The 18,877-nt window shown below is 47.4% G+C and overlaps 1 protein-coding gene across 1 annotated transcript in view; it reads left to right on the top strand.

The window, feature by feature from the left end:
- The first annotated feature begins 807 nt into the window (after positions 1-807).
- Positions 808-18,877, top strand: part of Stk39 (serine threonine kinase 39) — a 265,532-nt gene continuing 247,462 nt past the window's right edge. Inside the window, 1 exon segment of the mRNA NM_019362.1 lies at positions 808-1,458. Coding sequence (NP_062235.1) covers positions 1,224-1,458 — 235 coding nt within the window. The 5' untranslated portion in view covers positions 808-1,223.

The raw sequence follows: 18,877 nt of genomic DNA, 5'->3' as shown, positions 1-18,877 counted from the left end.
TATGCCTATTGAGTCACAGTACCATTCCAGCCTGAGGCAAGAGTCTTTTAATAGTGGTCACCTCTGTGAGGGATGAGAGTCGAACATTCAAAAGTGACACCTGCAATTAGAAAGATCTCTGGTTTTGCCACAGCTATTTTAAAGATGAGGTAATTCGGGGAGTGTTGAAAAAGCAGCATTTATTTAAAACTTTCCATTGCAGTTAATTTATGCCCCAGCATGTTCATTGTGTTCTATCAAAGAAACTTGCTGTCTGACCTTAGGATCTTAAAGGGTTAATGTGGCCGTTTATGTATTCATTTGTGCTTGGTATCGAACCAAGGACTTTAAGTGTATTAGGCTGGCACTTTACCACTGAGCATGTTTTTAAGCTCATAAAAGGTGCTGTGGGGGTAGGGAGTTGGTAGAATCAAGAACCTTTTTGCATGCATACCCTCCTTTCTCCTCTCCACTACTTGTAACTTCACTGCCCCTGACAGACATCACCTTCCTGGGATCCAAGTGACTTTGAACAAGAGAGAAAGTCAGGGATTTATGGAGTCCAGTTTCATTTCAGAGCAGCACAGCGATTACATTAGGCAAGGTGCGAAAGGGCTCCTACCAGGTAAAGCACCGGAAAGTTACAAGTTGGGTTATTTTTTAACCGGCGTCCTACAAAACCGACGCCGTGTAGGTGTCTCACTCGCTAACTTGTAAAAGAACTCCAGGTTCTTTAGCTCGGGGAGAGTTAGCAGGCAGAGAATCTGGCAGCCGTTCAACGACCCCGCCCTCGGAGTCCCAGGGGGGCTTCTTCTGGAGAGTGCGATTGTCTAGGGCGGAGGCGCGGCTGGGTAGGAAGGGAGCCTGGCGATCCCCGAAAGCACCCCTGAAGCCGCCAGGCTCCGAGCGCGTGGAAACTTCCCTGGCGGCAAGCAGGGCGGGAGGGGGCGGCGGTTCCCCCCAGCGCTGAGAGCACCGCGCGCGCGAGGATCGGGGCGCGCGGCGGGCGCGGCGGCCGCCGCCTCCTCCCGTCCCCGCCTCCGCGGCGCAGCCTCCTCCCTCCGCCCGGCTCGGCCTCGGGCTCCCTCCCCTCGTGGCAGGCTCCGGCGGCGGCGGCGGCGGCGGCTGCGGCGGACGGGGAGGGCGTGCGCCGGTCGAGAGGTGTGGGCGACGAGGCTAGGGAAGTTTCAAGTGGAAGGTCGTCCGCCGGCCGGCGCGTCCCCTCACTCTCCTCCCGCAGCATCATGGCGGAGCCGAGCGGCTCGCCCGTGCACGTCCAGCTTCCCCAGCAGGCGGCCCCGGTGACAGCCGCGGCGGCGGCTCCGGCGGCCGCGACATCAGCACCGGCCCCGGCCCCGGCCCCGGCGGCGCCCGCAGCCCCGGCCCCGGCTCCAGCTGCGGCTCCAGCCCCGGCCCCGGCAGCTCAGGCGGTCGGCTGGCCCATCTGCAGGGACGCGTACGAGCTCCAGGAGGTTATCGGTCAGTGCGGAGGGTGCTGCGGGGCCGGTCCAGGCCGGGCGCCGAGACTGGGCGGGAGTGGGTGCGGGATGCGGTTCTCCTGTGTGCCTGCACGCCCAGAGGCAGAGCGGCCGGCTTCGGGGCCTACCGGCTTCAACAGTTATTTTATTGTCTTTTTTAATTTTTAATTTGTCCCTTCCTTCCCTGAGCGCGGCTGCTGCAGGAGGTGGCGCGGCGGATGTGACTCGCACTGCAGACGAGCTGCAGGCTGCAAACTTTTATCTCCCGGATCGCCCGGGCGGCGGAGCTGGAACCCAGTAACGCCGCATCCTCCTCCCCCCCTCAAGCCCTGGGGCCGCTGCTCGTGGCCGGTGACCACGCGGATGGGCTGCCTGGGCGGGGTGGGGATGCGGGGGCGCCGCCCTGGGCTTCCGCGCCCCGGCGCCGCGCCGGGTGAAACGCGTCCTGGGAGACCCTGCGGGCATAGCCGCGCCTCTGCCTCCTGCGGTGACCTCTCGGTGGGTAGCCCAGCCACGTAGTAGTGGCAAAGGCCCAGGCGCCTGCCCAGACCAGGGAGGATGCTGGCCTTCTTCTGACAGCCGCCGCATGTTCTCCCTGCAACCCGGTTCTGCGCGCAGTGCGCCCGGGTACCTGCCTCCCTTTTTGCGGGCGCGCCGCCTGCTGCCAGCCCAGGGGCCGGTGAGCGGGCGCGCTGGCCTCCTGCCCTGCGCCAGGAGGATCTGCTGTGAAACTCGAGGCTGTCCATTATCCGCGCTCAACCTTTTGGTGTCTCCTAGGCAGCTCACTAATAACATCTTATCTTACATTTTTAAATGCCTGGCAAAGTCTAAAGGCAAGAAGCCCGCGTTACTTTTCTTTGAGTCAAGCAAGTGAAGGGCCAGGATATTTGTGGTGTCCTATACCGTAGAACCTTACCTAAAGGTTCATTCAGTTAAAAGTTTTGTCCCTGGGAGTTGCAGCCAGGCAAAGTGGGTCCCATCACGTAACCTTATGAACTCTGGACTGGGGATATCGCTGGGGATATAGTCTTGATATTTAAAAATGGAAAAAAAGATCCAAGTTATCTTTTTGTTTCATTTAAAAAGATATCTCTTATTTCCTCCCTTGGACAATTATAATTAATATAATTACAGAAGGCGCTCCAAGGAACGTGTGAATGAGACTGCATAAATATACATACATATACGTATGTACATATACATATATGTGTTTGATAGGCAGAAGTCTGTCTTGTAATTGTGTACTTTAGTATGCAAAGGCTGCATATAGTCTTTATTTGTAGATAAAATTCTCCTAGTATCTTTCATAACTTAGCTAAAGTCTCTTCGGGGATGAATCTTCAGGATTTAATAATAAGCCCAGAACTTTTCAAGGCCCAGAGACCTCAGTGAAAACTGTTTTAGCCTGCATATAAGGCTTCTTCATTCTGAAGTTCTTTGCTGCTTCCTGAGACCTATTTTCACTGTGATGGCTGATTGCTGTCTTTGTAGGCTCTTAACTTTGAAGGCCCACCATTCAGGCGTGCGCACACACACGCACACACACACACACACACACACACACACACACGTATACTGATATCAAAGACTGAACCAGGGACATTCCTAGGGACCTTTGCCTAGCCAGTCTTGATCAGCCTCCAAGGCCAAAGTGAGTATCTTCCGAGAAGTTGGCACTTCTCCCTGGACTGGTGGCTCCTTCTGACCCCTTCTTTATGTACTCTGTAGTCCCTAACTTCATGGTTATTGATTGCTCATCAAGGTCTTGGGGCCTTCTAGGTTCTGTGCATGTGTTGACAATATAGGGATGATTCAATCATGCCCTTACCCTTAAGGACTTGAATTAGGAGACAAGGAGGAAGGATCCTTCCTATAGGATGTGCAGAGTAGTGAATGCTCCGAGGAGGGGGGGAAAACCATGCTCTGCAGGGGGGAGACTGACTGATCCTGCACTGGGTTTTGAAGACTTGACTAGTAAGAGCTTGTAAGGTGCTTAACTCTGCCCCTTGCTGCGTTCCCTAAGCAGCTCTGAACTGAGTTGGTCTTTTCCACCACACAGTTTTCCTTCGGATCCAGAGCAGTTTACATACAACTCATTTGTGTTCTTATGTTGTTAATCACTGGGGTTAAATGTAAGCCTTGACTCTGGGAACAATATTTTGGGCTGGCCTCTTTTGTGAGTTAAGGAATAAAATCTTTTTAGTTTAAGTAGAATTAATTACAAGGTCTTATTTGCTTGTGGCAACAATGTTAATTGTGGTTGGTTGATTTTTAGTGAAGAAGAAAGAAAAGGGGGGTATTTACCCGGAGGACCCGAGGACAGAAAGACCTGCTTATGTGGTGCTGCTTTTACACATCGTTCATCTTCTCTGTGATTTCTATTTATCTCATGTCTTCCCACCCCAAGAGATGGGCATTTGGAAACCCTTATTATTGACCATAATTGGAATAAGGTTTTACGAGGGCCTAAAGTTTCCATTTAGCCTTTCCTGCTAGTCGAGTGATTCAGAGCGAATTCGCAGTTAAGCACTGGGCCTTAAGCATTAAACACTCAAGAAATTAGCAGCACAAATTCTCAGCCAGTTTGAAAGTCAGTGCCAGTCAACAGCCAGTGCCTCTCTCCCTGCCATACAGCAGGTGTCCTGTGGTGTGACTCCAGCAGTGCGAACCACAGCCAGCAGGAGGCTCAGCTGTGCAGGGAGCTGGGGAGGCAGGGCGCTTCAACTTCCAGCGTGGCAGGAGCACAAGCACCTTTTCTTCTGTTTCTTTCTGGGTACAGGGCAGGGCCTTAGGATTAGGACAGGCTAAGTTTTCTAAAATCCAAACAGACCAGGTGCAGTTATTTGAGTTCTTCTGTTTTAGAAAAAAAAACAAACACAGGATTTTCCAAGTCTAAAAATAAAGTTTGCCTTTGTGGCTCGAGCTGCTGTTCTGTTGTAAAAGCAACAGAGAAACTATAATGCTATTAGGAGTAATCTGGTTCAGAAGTTTAGGCGTGACCTAGAAATAATGTCAAGTGTGTCGGACGGGCCTTTATAATCAAACATGGGCAACGCGCGGTATTATTGAGCTCCTGGGCTCAGGGCATTTCAGATGTTTCTGGGTTCTGTACAGACGACTGTTCTTTGGAGAATTTCAGATCTCTTCATGATGTCTAGCTTTACTTGTCTGACCTCACCCGTGGAGTCCTTCTGCAGAAGCATGAAGGGCACCAAGGCTATGCCAGTTGAAAACTGAGTTTGTTGGCAGTACTAATAGGATCTCCTTGACTCTTTAAACAAAGAATAAAAGATGAGTTATGTAAACATTGACTCGGGGCATCTGTACTAGAATGGACAACCTCAGTGAACTTCTCTCCTTGAACGAGGCCTATCTTGGCAGTATCGGTTTCCGAATTTGAATCAGGTAATTCCAGAAGTGCCCTTTATCTCTCCTAATTTTCCAGCTAGAAACAATAAATAGACCCATTGCTTCTGAGTGTTTGTTTCTCTTCATTTTTATTTCTCAGGAAAAGCCTTTCTTTATGTAATTTTTATGTTTGGTTTCTCTTCATTACCTGGCTTTTTTTTTCTTTTTTTCCCCATGGTGGCCATTTGGAGTGATCTGAAAGGAATATTTCTCTACTGTCTTAGGCATCAGAGACTAAATAGACTGATTTGATCTGCTCCTCTTGTTTCTTCTGAGGCTCTGCATATTTGTCAGGGTCCACAAGCCTTTTCCAAGACCCAGGTAACAGGGCTAGTGGTCTCTTAAAGGAGCATCAACCTCTCCCAAATTGAGATCTGCAGACAGTCTGGGGCACCCTCAGAGCTTCTGGGAAGTTCCAGGGTCTGCGCATTAGCACTTGGGTAGTTTGAGGACAGCGGGTGGCTATGCTGGCAGTCCCTGCGGAGCCGAAGCTCTGGATCTCCTGGCCTTTATGCCAGCAACCTTGATGTTTTCCTTTGACTTTGATTAGTTTCTTTCTCCCATTTCCCTCCTTCCTTCCCTCTCCTGTCTTTTCCTCCTTCCCTCCCTCTCTCCCTCTTCCCTTTCTCCCTCTTCCCTTTCTTCCTGTAACAGAGTCCCGAGATAACTTGACGATAGAGCTTTGGTTTTTAGTTGCCTCACTTAAAAATATAACGAGGAAAAGAAACACACAACGGCTCACTTTGTGAACACTGTGGTAAGTTCTTCATTGACATTTTGCCACTTTAGCCTGTGGAGTGTGTATGTAGCCTGCTAGAGTGGCACTCTGTCTATGAGCTTCAAGTCCAGCCTTTAGCCATTTTTTTTAAGTGTGCAGTTCAGCGGCATTGTCTGTATTCCCAACAAATGTGTTCTTTTAACTCTGCCAAAGAAATTGATGAGTGGGAAAAACCTCAAGGTTAAAAGAAACTTCTGGAAGACAGACTGTGATCTTTGCTTTTTTTGTTATATTTGATTCATGACCAGTAATGTGCATACTCCCCTTCCTCCCTCCTGCCTTGACTCCTACTGCTTGTCTTACAGTACATTGTGGATGGTGTTTAAAAATAAATGTCAGCCATGATGGCTCTCGAGTCAGGAACCCTGGTCTGTTTGTTTCATGCCCTGCTATGGTTGTCTCTGGTATTTGTGACCAACTACTTGTGAGTTGTGAGTAATTTGTTAGAATTTGTTCTAACAAATTACTTAGATGTGTCTGCACTCAGTTTCCACAGTGCTAGCCTGAGCAAAATAGGTTTGTGAGTATATAAAACACTCAGAACAGTGCTTGGCACCGGGCACACTCAATTAGTCTTAGCCATAACTTCTGTAAACCCTCGCTTGCTAACCTGTTTCCAGTTATCAGGACAGAACACAGTCCCGGCTTTTCAAGCCTTTGAAGTGGCCTCAAGAGGTAGTCTGCTTGGTTTCTGCCAAGCGGGGAGTGCAAAGGGGTGAGGTTACCCTCAGACCTCCTCTTGGAAATCATCTGGCAGGTGGCATGCAAGGGAATGTCAGAAGCCCAGGTAGGCCGGTTCCGCCTAAGCCTAGGCAATCCCACACCCTGGAGACTTCAGGGAGGAAGCTGGAGAGACCTGTAGGGCTCCTGGCGATTTGGATGGCTCAGGAGTTTAGGTGCCAGATGGCTCTTTGACAAGAGGTGAGAACATCCTGTGGGAAGGTTGCCTGGAGGAGCAGCCCTTAATGGAAGAGCTGGGAGAGCAACCTGCTCCCATTGCACTTTCCTTCCACCTCTGAGTCTGCCTTGGTGGCTGCTGTGCTGGCAGGAATCGCTGCTGACTAGAAGTACTCACTGGGTCTCTCCCAGTGACTGGGAGAACCCTTCATGCTAAGATTAAAGTCACCTCTTTCCTTCCTTCCTCCCTTCCTTCCCTCGCTTAGAGGATTTTGAAATCTTTCTTATCTTTTTCTTTTGTGGCGCTGGAGGTTGTACCCTGGGCCAGCCTCATACCCGGCGGGTTCTCTACAACTGATCCACAGCCCTAGTCCTTTTAACCTTCGTTTGCAGTGGTGTGAATGTTTTAAAACCCCTAGAATCTTCAGTGGCCTAGGCTGCCCTTGAGCTCGCCCAGGTAGCTGAGGCTGACTTTGAACTCCGCAGTCTTCTGCTCCTGCTTTCCAAGAGCTGGGATTACAGGCTGGCCCAGGGCCAGCGTTGAGCTTTTCTTGTCTTTCCTGTACCTTCCTCCTCTCCCTGCTTCCTTATCTCTGTCCCTGTGTTCACAGCAAAGCCGACTGGACTGGAGGAATCTCCCACTTACTCTTTGCCTCCTGTAACCTGGCTCCTGGCCTTTCTCAAAAAATCAAGTCGTGCTCTCTCAAATTGCCTTTGTCCATCTGTGGACAGAAAGAAGCCTTGGGCACTTCCTCTGCAGGCAAGTCTAGCCCTATTTTTTATTTTGCAATCAGGACTGTCCATTTGTGCCTCACGTATGTGTTAATTTCTGTTTCTGTCTGCTGCTGCTGCTACTCCACTGTCTGCATCTCCATGGCCGACCCAGAAGTGCAGAGGCCCTCCCTGACTGTGAGCTTGTGTTTAGATGACCTTTCTCCTTCTCTTGCGGTGCTGGGACTCACGCCCAGAGCCTCTCACTTCTCAGGCAAGAGTCCACCTCCAGCCACACCTCCCAGTTCCCGTGGAACTTAATATTTCTTTATTCCTACTCTTGTTCCTTCTCCATTTGAAAAACCCCCAAGAGCAAAAGCATACTGACTATGGTACTTTTCCAAGCCCCCCGCCACAGGTCCTGTTTTGTCTTTCACTTTCTTGCCCGTGGAAGGATGATTTTCTGCGTGTTCATCCTGGCCTTGGATGGCCAGAGATTCTACTTCCCATGCCTCACACGTCATATTCAGTATTTAGTCATTGTTTTCTAGATGCAAGCCTGAATTCTGGAGACATATATCATCAGAATGATATCTGGAGACATCGATCAGAATATATATATATTATATATATATATATACACACACACACATACACATATATATATGTATATATATAATTTAAAAGATATAAATATATGTTGTATTTTTTAAATAATATAATATATACTATATTACTATAATATATATAAATATGTCATGTGTGTGTGTGTGTTTGTGTGTGTGTGTGTATCAGAATGTTCATGGTACTGTTCCCAGGCGTACACACCCTTTACCTGCCCTTGGTCATCCTCAAGGCTCCCTCTAAGACCAGTATTTAAATCCCCTTGCTTCCCCTTTCTCTCCCCACCACCCCATTTCCATCTATAGGATGGCAGTGGCAGCCGGGGGGACTTTGCGCAGCTGTGGAAATGCTTCCTTCGTCCCTTGCCTCGGCTGGGAAGTCTACTTCTGTGTGGACCACTGCGTCTATGCACCACAAGTTCTGTGTTTCTCCCTTTTAGTTTTATTCTCTTGCATGTTGAAAGTGTACCTGTGGAGTGAACACACTCCAAAGGTGTGCGTGTGTAAGCTACGCGTATGTTGGTGCACGTCCTTACATTAAATAAGCGCGTGCAGTTAGCACTGTGTTGTCCTCATGTATGTTAACTCTGCTTTGGGTGTTTTTTAAAATCAAATGAAAAATAGGTTTCTTTTCACAGAAATAGTGTCTGCACTTAGCCCTCCTGCCCCCCTACACACACACACACACACACACACACACACACACACACACACACACACACACTGGTCCTACCTTGTCTTTCACGTCCTTGCCTGTGGAAGGATAGTTTTCCGAGTGTTCATCCTGGCCTTGGATGGCAGAGATTCTCCTTCCTATGGCTCACACGTCACATTCAATATTTGGTCATTGTTTTCTGGATGCAAGCCTGAATTCTGGAGACAAATGTCATTGCCTGCCATCTAAGTTTGCCTTCTTTGACCCTGAGGGTTTGACCCCACCTTTGATGATCCTTGCTCAGTTGGTTGACCTTGGGCCAGTCAGCTCTCACCTTTAGTGCTTCCACCTGCCTGCGTTGGGGTGCAGGGCATAGGTTTCCCCCCTTTCCACCCCCTGGTTTTATGGAACCTGAAAGTGGCCCACATGGGCTAGAGGCGGGAGACCTGCCTGCTGCGGTTCTCTGCTTTGTGCCAGATGGCAGGAGGAGTAAGGATGTCCTGCTCCGCTCCTCTCGGGAGCCCAGTACTTACTTCTTTCTTTGAATACAGCAGTGGTTTCTTGGTGTTCATGTGTTTAAATATAACCCTCACCTTGAAGTTCTTTGTCATCGCTTACTGCCAACTAGAAGTCAGAAATAGTGGAGATCAGAGTCGGATGAAACACAAGAGCAGAATTGCAGGACAGTGGGATTCCAGGGTTCGTTATGCAGGCAGGAGTTACACTCTTACAAATTGCAGTGGACAGAGAGTGATGGGATGGGAGTGGGAAGGGAGTGGTGCATGCCAAGACGGCAGAGCTCAGCTTGGTTTTTAAGTCAGAGCTGATCTAATGGATGCTGTCACTATTCTGTGTGCATCTTTTGGAAAAGGTTTCTTTTTCTCATTTAAGTAGAATTCCTCAAGTCACCATATGAGACTTTATGTTTTCTCTCAGGACAGTTCTGTGTAAGTTATTCCAGATACTTCCAAGAGGCTTGAAGAGGAGCAAGCATTCCAAGGTCTCTGTCTTTCTTTTCTTTTTTCAAATCTTCTATTCACTGGTGGAATTTATGATACTAGAGAAGAAGTCAGTGTATTAATTAAAAAGGCATTTCAGACTTGGCTTAACTGGAAAGCAGAAAGAAGAGAAATAGGCCTCTCAGACAATCGCTTGGCAAGGCTTTCTTTCTAGAATTGATTGAAGCACACACATTGGAATCCAGTGTGAGTAAATGCTGAAGTATTTCAAGTTTCTTCTCATTTGCCAAACAGTTATTTGAGAATAAATTCTGGTATTGCTGGAAGAAATGTCTTGGGGATTGAAGGAAGTAGGTGATTGATCCTCTAAACTCATTGTGTGTTTATGGGTGTGTGTGTGTGTGTGTACATACACATATGTATATTTATTGTATATTTTATATATGATATATATTATATATAATGTCATTAAGGTGGAGACCTCAAGAAACGTTTTATCTCTATGCTCTCCGAGGTAATTTACATTTAATACAACCTTCTGAAGCCTAGAATTAGGAGTACTCATGTGCGTAGTCACCCTCTCAGGTATACATAGAATGTGGTGACATGTTTGAGGTTTTCCACTTGAGTTTCTGTTGGAACCCCTTGTCAGAATAACCGGTCGGAAGCAGAGGCAGATGACTCTGTGTAAGTAGATTGCTGGATCTTCCTTGAGAGTCCTTTGGAAGCCACTGCCCTGCAGAGGCTTGAGACTTCTCATAATCACTCTGCTGATGGTGAAGGTCTTGCTTGTTTTGAACGGAAAGCATCTGTTTGCAATGAGGTTTGTAAAGAGGGGGCGCTCCACTTGCTCCTTTGCCTGCCCCGTTTAGCTCGGCCATTGGAAAGGACTGTGTTCTCTGGGTGGTCCTTGTTGACCCTCATTGTTTAGCTTTTACTTAGAGCCAGCCCTTCTTCCCTACTTCCCTCACCTACCACTCCCCCTTCTTGTCCTTCCTCTTTCTTGTTTTCCTTACTTTCTTCCTGTTGTCTTCCTTCCCCTCACCACTGTCTTTGCTTAAATATAGGTGACTGAGAAAGGTGGGAACTTCTAGGGAAGGAGGGGCAGGTCATTCATTGCTGACTTTTCTGAGTCCCCAAGTGAGAGACAGCATGGATGTGAAGGGAGAATAAGGAAAACCACTTGGAGAGGCTGAAGAAAAAAATCCACCCCAGCATCCTTGCTGTATAAGGAAGACGCCCAGAGTCAGAGTCCATGGCCTTGTGGTGCCTCCCACCCTTAGGTACCCGGGCTCACAAGTCTTGGGTAGGGATGGATTTCAGCCAGTATCGTTTACCTAGTGTGCTGTAGTAGATTACATTGTGAGTTATTGGCGGCCAGTGAGGTGGCCTCGTGCCTGTGTGTATCACCAAAGAGCAAGGGCAGCAAGTGTCTGAAACAGTTCCACTTGCAGCGTGCAGCTTGATCCAAGCGGGCATGCCGTAGCTATCAGAGTCGCAACAACCACGGACGTGTCACTGTCTCCATGTGACCATTTCCATTCAACCTACATCGAGCTAAGCAGAGAGGATACAGGCTGTTCCGTGTGTGTTACCCTTGCAGCGCTCGACCCAAATTGCACAGAAACTGTTGAAGGGAAGAGAAGTTAGGCTCATGGCTTCAGAAGCCCCAGACTGCAGTGAGGTCAAGACTGTGCTCAGGGAGCAAACATGAGTGGTGCAGGCTCCTTCTGCTTCCGTGGACCAGGAAGAGGAGAAAACGGCCTTGGATCCGGGCAGGCATCAGTAGCCCTAAGTAAGTAGGTGTAAGGCCTGCTCTGGTGACCTACTTCTGCTCACCAGGTCTCACTGCCTTCGGTGGCATAGACGTTCAAATCATAGTAACAGAAGCTGAGGACCCAACTCCCCTTTGGGGAGGGGACATTTCAGATTCAATCCACGGCCCAGCCCTTTAGTTACACTCCACATTTCAAGTCCTCAGTAGCCAGTCATGGCTGGTGACTCGTTTACTGGTCAGTACACATTCAGACTATGTACTGTCTGACGTTTCCACGGGGCCGTGTTGGAAGGTGAACTAATTAGTTGCTTTCCTGGTTGTTATATCTGACCCAGATACCTGACAGGAAGCCAAAGGAAGGTTTAACTGTGGTCCACAGTTTGAGGATGCCCACATCCTGGTCTGGGAAGGCATGGTGGTGGGAGGCTGCTTGCTCCCATCTGCGCTGGTCAAGGAGCAGAGAGGTGAATCCTGGCACTCAGGTTTTCTTGTCCCTCTTTCTTCCAGGCTGGGGTGGAGCCACCCATATTGACTATTGACTGTGTGTCTTCCCTCCTCAGTTAAGCTGTTTTGGAAACATCCTCGCAGATACAACCGGATGTTCGACGCTCAGGCATGTCTCCGTCTAGTCTAGGTGACAATGACCATGAACCATCTCAGAGGAGATTCCCGTCTCAGTCACTGTCCAGAGACTGCCTCTATGTCATTATGATGTCTACCAGTGTAAGGGCAACCTCTCAGAACAGGTTGAGGGGCCACCCTGACTTACCAGTACCAAAGGGAGGCATGCATTATGTGCCTACTGTGTGCCAACACGTTTGGCTTCCTGCTACACCTTTTTGTTTGGAAGTAGTACTGTTAATGTTTCTAGAAGAGCCATTTGCTCGTGTGATGTGACACCCTTGCTGACTTAGGGAGGTAATTTTAAGGTATAACTTCTTTGTTTGTTTGATTGTGTTGAGACAGGGCTGCTCTGTGTAGCCCTGGCTGTCTTGGAACTAGCTTTATAGACCCAGGCTGACCTTGAACTCACAGGGTTCTACCAGCCTCCTGAGTGCTGGGATCAAAGACATACCCCACCATGCCTAGTTAAGGTATAACTTTCTTTCTTGTCCACTTAACTCATTTTGGAAATGTTACCATGATTCTGTAAGCACTTGAGATTCCTACCAAAAGAAATTGTTTTTGGAAGCGTTAGTTTACTTAAGGCCAAGCATATGTTTGAGGGTCAGGGTTGGATATGGTGGCCTGAATAACTTCAGTTGATTTTCTTTCAGGTTACTTACTTGTTTGTTTGTTTGTAGGTACTGAAAGAAAAAAAATAGAATTCCTGAAGTCAACTCCCTGTAAGAAAAAATAGAATTCCTGAAGTTAAAGTTAACCCCCTTAGGAAAAATGACATCTTCATTTATGCAAATTAGAATCACAGTTTCATTCCTTTTAGAATTTAGGGGGGTCTGGAAATGCAATATATACACATATATGGATAATGGTTTAGTAAAGTTTTAAAACACAAAGCAAATGAGATGCCTGCTGTCACCCCCTCAAGACAAAACCACACTCACTGACTCCTGTTTGGGGATGGCAGCCTTGTTAGGAGAAAAGATTTGTGTCTGTGTAGGGAGAGGAGGGTGCAATTTGAGGCCTTTCAGGAATAGTCTGTGCATCCTCACTTTAGTGTCCCTCCAAGTGGCCAGGGCTGGAACAGTGAATGTTTTCCTCTGTAATCCATCCTTCCTCCCTCCCTCCCTCCCTCCCTCCCTCCCTCCCTCCCTCCCTCCCTCCCTCCCTTCCTTCTCCTAGCAATGCCCTCTCAAGTTTGTGGATAGCCAAACTTACTGCCTGACCTTAAATCAGAACCCTTGTGGAAACATTCCCTATGTAGTGTGGAGGCTGCAATAGGGCAATCGTTCTGTGAAGCTTCAAACTGTGGTCATTAGCATAAGCCTAAGAAGAGAGGTATTTGGAGCAGAAGTCATGATGGGGCTACAGGTTGTTTAAAAACAACACTCAAAGGCTTGAAGAGAGGAGAGGTGCTTTAATAAAAGCATCTTCCTGCTTGCTGTCATCAAAGAAGCAGGATTTTATCCGAAAGCTTCACATTTTGTTCCTCTAGGCAGGGTCTCATGTAGCCAGGGCACCTTTCCACTCTCTGTGTAATGCATGACGTTCCTGAACGCCCGACCCTCCTGCCTTTGCTCCCTCAGTGCCTTCTGACATCCTGTTCTCTCAATCCTGCCAGAAGCAACAATACAGGCAGCTTTGCAACCATGGAGCAGTTTAAAGTATCTAAAAGAGAAGTGGGCTTTAAAGTTCCAGCACCAGGAGGGTGAAAATCTGCTGCATATCCTCTGTGCTTCTCTCATGAGCAATCAAGTTAACAATAAGGTCAGGGTGGGAGAGGGGGCTCATGGGTAAGAGCACAGGCTGCGTCAGCAGAAGAGCTAGGTTCAGTTCCCAGCACCCACATGGCAGCTCACAACCACCTGTAACTCCAGTTCCAGGGCTGCCAGTACCCTCTTCTGTTTCCACTGGCACCAGGCACACATGTGTTTGTATAGACACAGGCGAAAGCAAAAGCCCATATGAAAACTAACAACAAATAAATCTTGGATACGTTTTCACTGTTTATATTTATCTTAATCGAAATATTAAATGCCCCTTCTTTTTTGTTTGTTTATTCATTGTTGGTTTTGTTTTGTTTTGTTTAGGAGAAACCAAAATATGAAAGCTGAGTTTTATTCATTATTAAAACCAGTCATACCACAATCTCTGTGTGTGTATAAGAAGTGTTTTGTTCAAGGGCACGGACTCTAGCTAGTTCTTGTATGCTGTAAGCAGTGGTACTTTGATTTGAGTAGTACTTTATTATGAATTATTTTACTGTTTGTTTGTTTATAGTGCTAGGAATGGAAGCTGGGGTTTCACAAATGCTAACAGAGCAGACACAAACTCCAGCACTAAACTCTCCAGCCTCAACTTCTTTTCTTTTCTTTTTTTTTCTTTTCTTTTTTTTTTTTTTTTTGGTTCTTTTTTTCGGAGCTGGGGACCGAACCCAGGGCCTTGCGCTTCCTAGGCAAGGGCTCTACCACTGAGCTAAATCCCCAACCCCTCAACTTCTTTTCTTATGGTAGAAGTCACTCTATAAACTAATGATGACTTGACTACTCCATGGTGTGGTTAAGGGGATGAGATGAGAGGGTGGGAGAGGGAGGGAGTGGGAGAGGGAGAGAGAGAATGAGAATGAATGGATATACCCAGAAGCACCTGGAAGAGTTTAGAGCAGAGAGAGAGAGAGAGAGAGAGAGAGAGAGAGAGAGAGAGAGAGAGGACTAAACCTGGTCAGCAACTGGACATAGCCTGGGATATCCAGGAGAGAGGAGAGAATAGCAGGAGATGGAGAATAGAGAGAGCATAGAGAGAAGCAGAGGCATGGCAGAGAGACGGGGGAGGGCCAGAGAGAAAGAGAGTGACAGAGAGAGAGGGCAGAAGGGGAGAGAGGCAGACAGAGACACGGGCAGAGACAGACAGAGACAGAGAGTGGGGAGAAGAGGAGGGAGACAGAGAGACAGAGACTGAGACAAAGAGAGGTAGAGACAGAAAGACAGAGAGGCAGAGAGACAGGGACAGAATATAAATGAGTAGGGGGAGTTTAGGGTAGGAGAGGAGGCGAGAGGGGTTAGGACTCTAGCCTGAATTTTGAAATGTGTAACAGGCATGTGCAGTATTGAGTGTACCTGCACAGGTATGCCGTAAGTCCCTCCCTCCATAGGTAAGGGAAACAACTCCTTTTGGTGGAAGGGAGCCAGCTTCCCAAGTCCCTAAGGAGTGCTGGCTCTTATCTGTCAGCCAGGAAGCCTCCTATGGTCCAGGTTGAGCTCACCGGGCTGCCTTTTGGAGTCTGGGGAATTGGTGTTTCACTTGGGCCTGACAGCCATCAGTTAACTGGACCATATGCTCCATGGGTCTGTAGCATCGGTGACTACAGGTTTCAGAGACTGCTTGCTGTTGAACTAACCGTCAGGGTGACTTTTGTTATAAAAGTGGCTTTAAGAATGTGTAACTTGCTTTTAAAAAAAAAGATGAAGACACTGATTCCTCTGTGTGTGTGTGTGTGTGTGTGTGTGTGTGTGTCTGTGTCTGTGTGTATGCACTGGCCTATTTGCCTTTTGGTGTTTCATTCTGAAAATTCAACAGCACATTAAAAATATAGGTGTTGACATGCATACACAGTGATTCCTCTCACCACCTAGAAGTCAGTGAGCTGCGTCTATCTCAACCCTAAAAATAACATGTCCTCTACACATTGCTTAATATCAAGGCCTATTGTTGCTTAGATAATCAAGGAAGTGTCTTTACTTTGAAGTCAACCCAGCAGTATTTTATTGCTTGACTTGTAAACAGAACTGCCAGTCCATTAGGTTCAAAAGCCCAGAAACATAGGCTACAGGGCACTTTGGCAGTGACATCTGCTACAGGGTTAATTTGGCTGATCCTGACTGCTAGGCACCTGTCCCCTCCCTCACCTCTCCAAGCATTTACCTTTATCCCTCTGAAGCTGAGGCCTGTCAGAATGGGAGATGTCCAGAGGACAGGAGAGGAGAGGAGAGGGGAGAGGAGGGGAGGGGAGGGGAGGGGAGGGGAGGGGAGGGGAGGGGAGGGGAGGGGAGGGGAGGAGAGGATGACCTTTCTTCTGTCAAGGTCATACAAGCAGCTGCTCCCACTCTTCCTGACTAGAACCTTTAGCCAGGCTCTTGAGATTAGAAAACAAGAATTGCTTATTAATAGAGTCTGTCCATTAGGCTTACTTTGCTGTGTACCAGTCTCTGACACAGAACACAGGAGTGTGCGGCTTTACCCTTTATGAACTAATAAAACTTTCCTGATGAAAGACCTTTGTTTTCAAATAGCACATGCCTTTAGATGTAGGAAGAGAGCCAAGTGCCATCCTTATAAAGCTGGGGACTTTCATGCTAGGTGACCTGTACTATGAAGGGCAAACAGATGCCCACATGGGGACGGGACTATGGGAGAGTGTTTCCTGCATTGGTCCAGTTGCCCCTTTCCCACAGAAGGAGAAAGCCATGAGAAAACAATGTTTCTGAGGCTATAAATATGCCTCCGGGGCTATAAATAACTCCAATTTTTAAAACTCTCCCAAACGCTGTACTAGTAGTCATCATGGATGGCCATTAGGCAAACCTTGGGTAGCACAGACAAGCAAAAGTGGGGAGCAGTCACCATGACCTTATCATTCTGGACCAGATGGCACTGTTTCAAGTTTGGTGTTGGCAACATAGGTACAAATCAGAAACTGAAACTGGGAAAAAAAAGTGTGAATTAATATTTTTAGGACTTGCTATTTTTTTCCATTGAAGACTATTACATATAATTTGCTTAGAGCAAACAAACGAATTTTAGAGTAATGCTTGATTGGCCAAAGTGATTTGTTCTTTGAGAACTCAGTGCGTACTCACAGTCAGGTACACTTTGTTACTACTGAAGTGAGTGTGGAGATGCATTTTTTTCTATGCAGAAGGGTTTCAGAGTCACAGAATGTTTATGTTATAATTTAGTATTTCTCCAAATTACTTGTTGCCTACTTGGACTTTTGTTCTCAGTCTACCGTTGGAGTACTCTTTACTGATACTTGGTGCTTTACTTAATGGAAGCTAAATGGTTTGCAGGGTGGCTTAGAGAAAAGTTGAGAGCAGGTACCTTTCCAGATCGCAGATACAGTTGCATGGTAGAGCCCTTGCCCAGCTCCCATAAGACCTACTGGGTTTGAATAGCACCGGCCCCAGCCCACACACTCAGTCCCTGCCTCCCCAAAATAGATAAACAGCATCCTTGTCTGAACTGGGCAATATGTTTTGAATTCCATTCTGACCTTTCATCTAAATCCCGAAGTGGCAGTGTAGATTTTTTTCTAGACAGGTTAAATATGTGATACTATTTTAAAGAATTAGCTAACTGGTTTTGTGGTCATGCGGGGGTGGGGGTTGGGGGATGGGGCAGAGGGGGGATGAATCCCTAGGAATTTGATGATGTAATTGTTTAGTATATTTTTTTTCTTTTAAATGTCCAGGGTTTCATAGTATTGGAATGAAAATAGCATAAAAATAATTATCGCCACTGCTAAACTTGATATTATCTAAAATAAGATTTAAGTTGTAGTGGTAGAGGACCTCAGGAGTTAATCAGGGGCAGTATCCTTTTGTTTCCATTGCTCAGAGAAAGCCTCTGTAGTTGTGGGTACTGTTTCTTCCCTTTCACTTGGTAACTGTACAGACATACACACATCCTTCCAAAGCGTGCCGACTGTGTGTAGTGCAGTGACTCTGCCTGTCGTTAGACAACTCACGCAGTTTACTTCTACAGAGCCATATCTACATATATGTGACGGGTACAGTTACTTCTCTGTGTTTTCTGATTATAACTGTAATAAACCATGTGGACTGCAGATATGGACAGTGACCATTCCAGGTCATTCTTCATTGACCTGTGTCTTCCTCAGCCAATTCCTTTTCAAGACTGAGTTTCAAGCTAGCAGACGGGCCTCAGTCTCTTTAACCAGTAACTTGATTGCTCAGCCCACTCAGCAGTCGGTCCCAGGCTTTCAGCATTCCGTGGGATGTGGGATGCGTATCTAGAATCAGGCTTTACACTTCGGATAGCGCTGTGAGGTTTTCTGCAGCCTTTTGTAATTGCCTGCTTCTTTCCCCTCCCTGACTCTTAAGTCTAGAAGGGAGCGTGAGTAAAAGGCCTCCCGTTTTATTTCCTACCTCACGCTTGACTGCTGAGCCACCGTCTCTTCAGCCCCAGCCCCAAATCTTAATTAATTCCCTGCCTAAACGCCCTGTATCCAGATTGGTGGTCAATGCTTCAACATCGAGTTTGGGTCCATATTTATCAGTCCATAGCATAAAGTATGGGGGATACAGCTAGTGCAGGGACTCAGCACATCCCTGTCTACGGAAAGGAATGGTGGGTGGTGGTGAACTAGAAAAGAGGAGGTCGTATCATTTTGTTAACTGACAAGGACAGGTCATGAAAGTCATTCTTCTAGGAAGAAGTTTATAGAAAGCTTTTCCGAGTTTCTGAGGAATCTGATTATAGAATGCAAAAGAACTGATTACCCTCTTTAGGATAGGGGCTCATTAAAATGACCCAAGTAATAGCAATTCCTTAATAAGGACAGGTGGGAGAGCAGGGAGCTAAGGCTGATGCTCCCCATCCCAGGCCTCTCAGGAGTTCAGGAGAAGCAGAGCATTATGGGAGGCGGTGCAGAGGTGTTGCCCTGGACTGGGAGGCGGACATGACCCCAGCTGCAGGAGTTCTGACAGCCTCTCTTTTCTGGGTCCTCTATCTTGCTAATTTTACAGCGACCGGTGCTTGCCTCTGCCCCTGCTCACCTGCTTCTGTCCCCACCTCCATCGCTGTCCACTCTGCATCTCTCTCTGGTAACCGTTTCTGCTGAGTCCAAGCTTTGTCTCATTTGAGGCCCCTTAGGGTGGCTCAGTTTCTCTATTTTGGCCACACTAATAGTTTCTGGATTTACTTATCCTTCCCCAGTCCTAGTCCCCGGGAAACAAGATTCTTGACCGCTTTT

The sequence above is a fragment of the Rattus norvegicus genome, chromosome 3 (genome assembly GCF_021556685.1).
Source record: "Rattus norvegicus strain SHRSP/BbbUtx chromosome 3, alternate assembly SHRSP_T2T, whole genome shotgun sequence".
NCBI classification, from domain to species: domain Eukaryota; kingdom Metazoa; phylum Chordata; class Mammalia; order Rodentia; family Muridae; genus Rattus; species Rattus norvegicus.
Note: the sequence above shows the minus strand (reverse complement) of the source record. Positions and strands in the feature narration are given on the sequence as shown.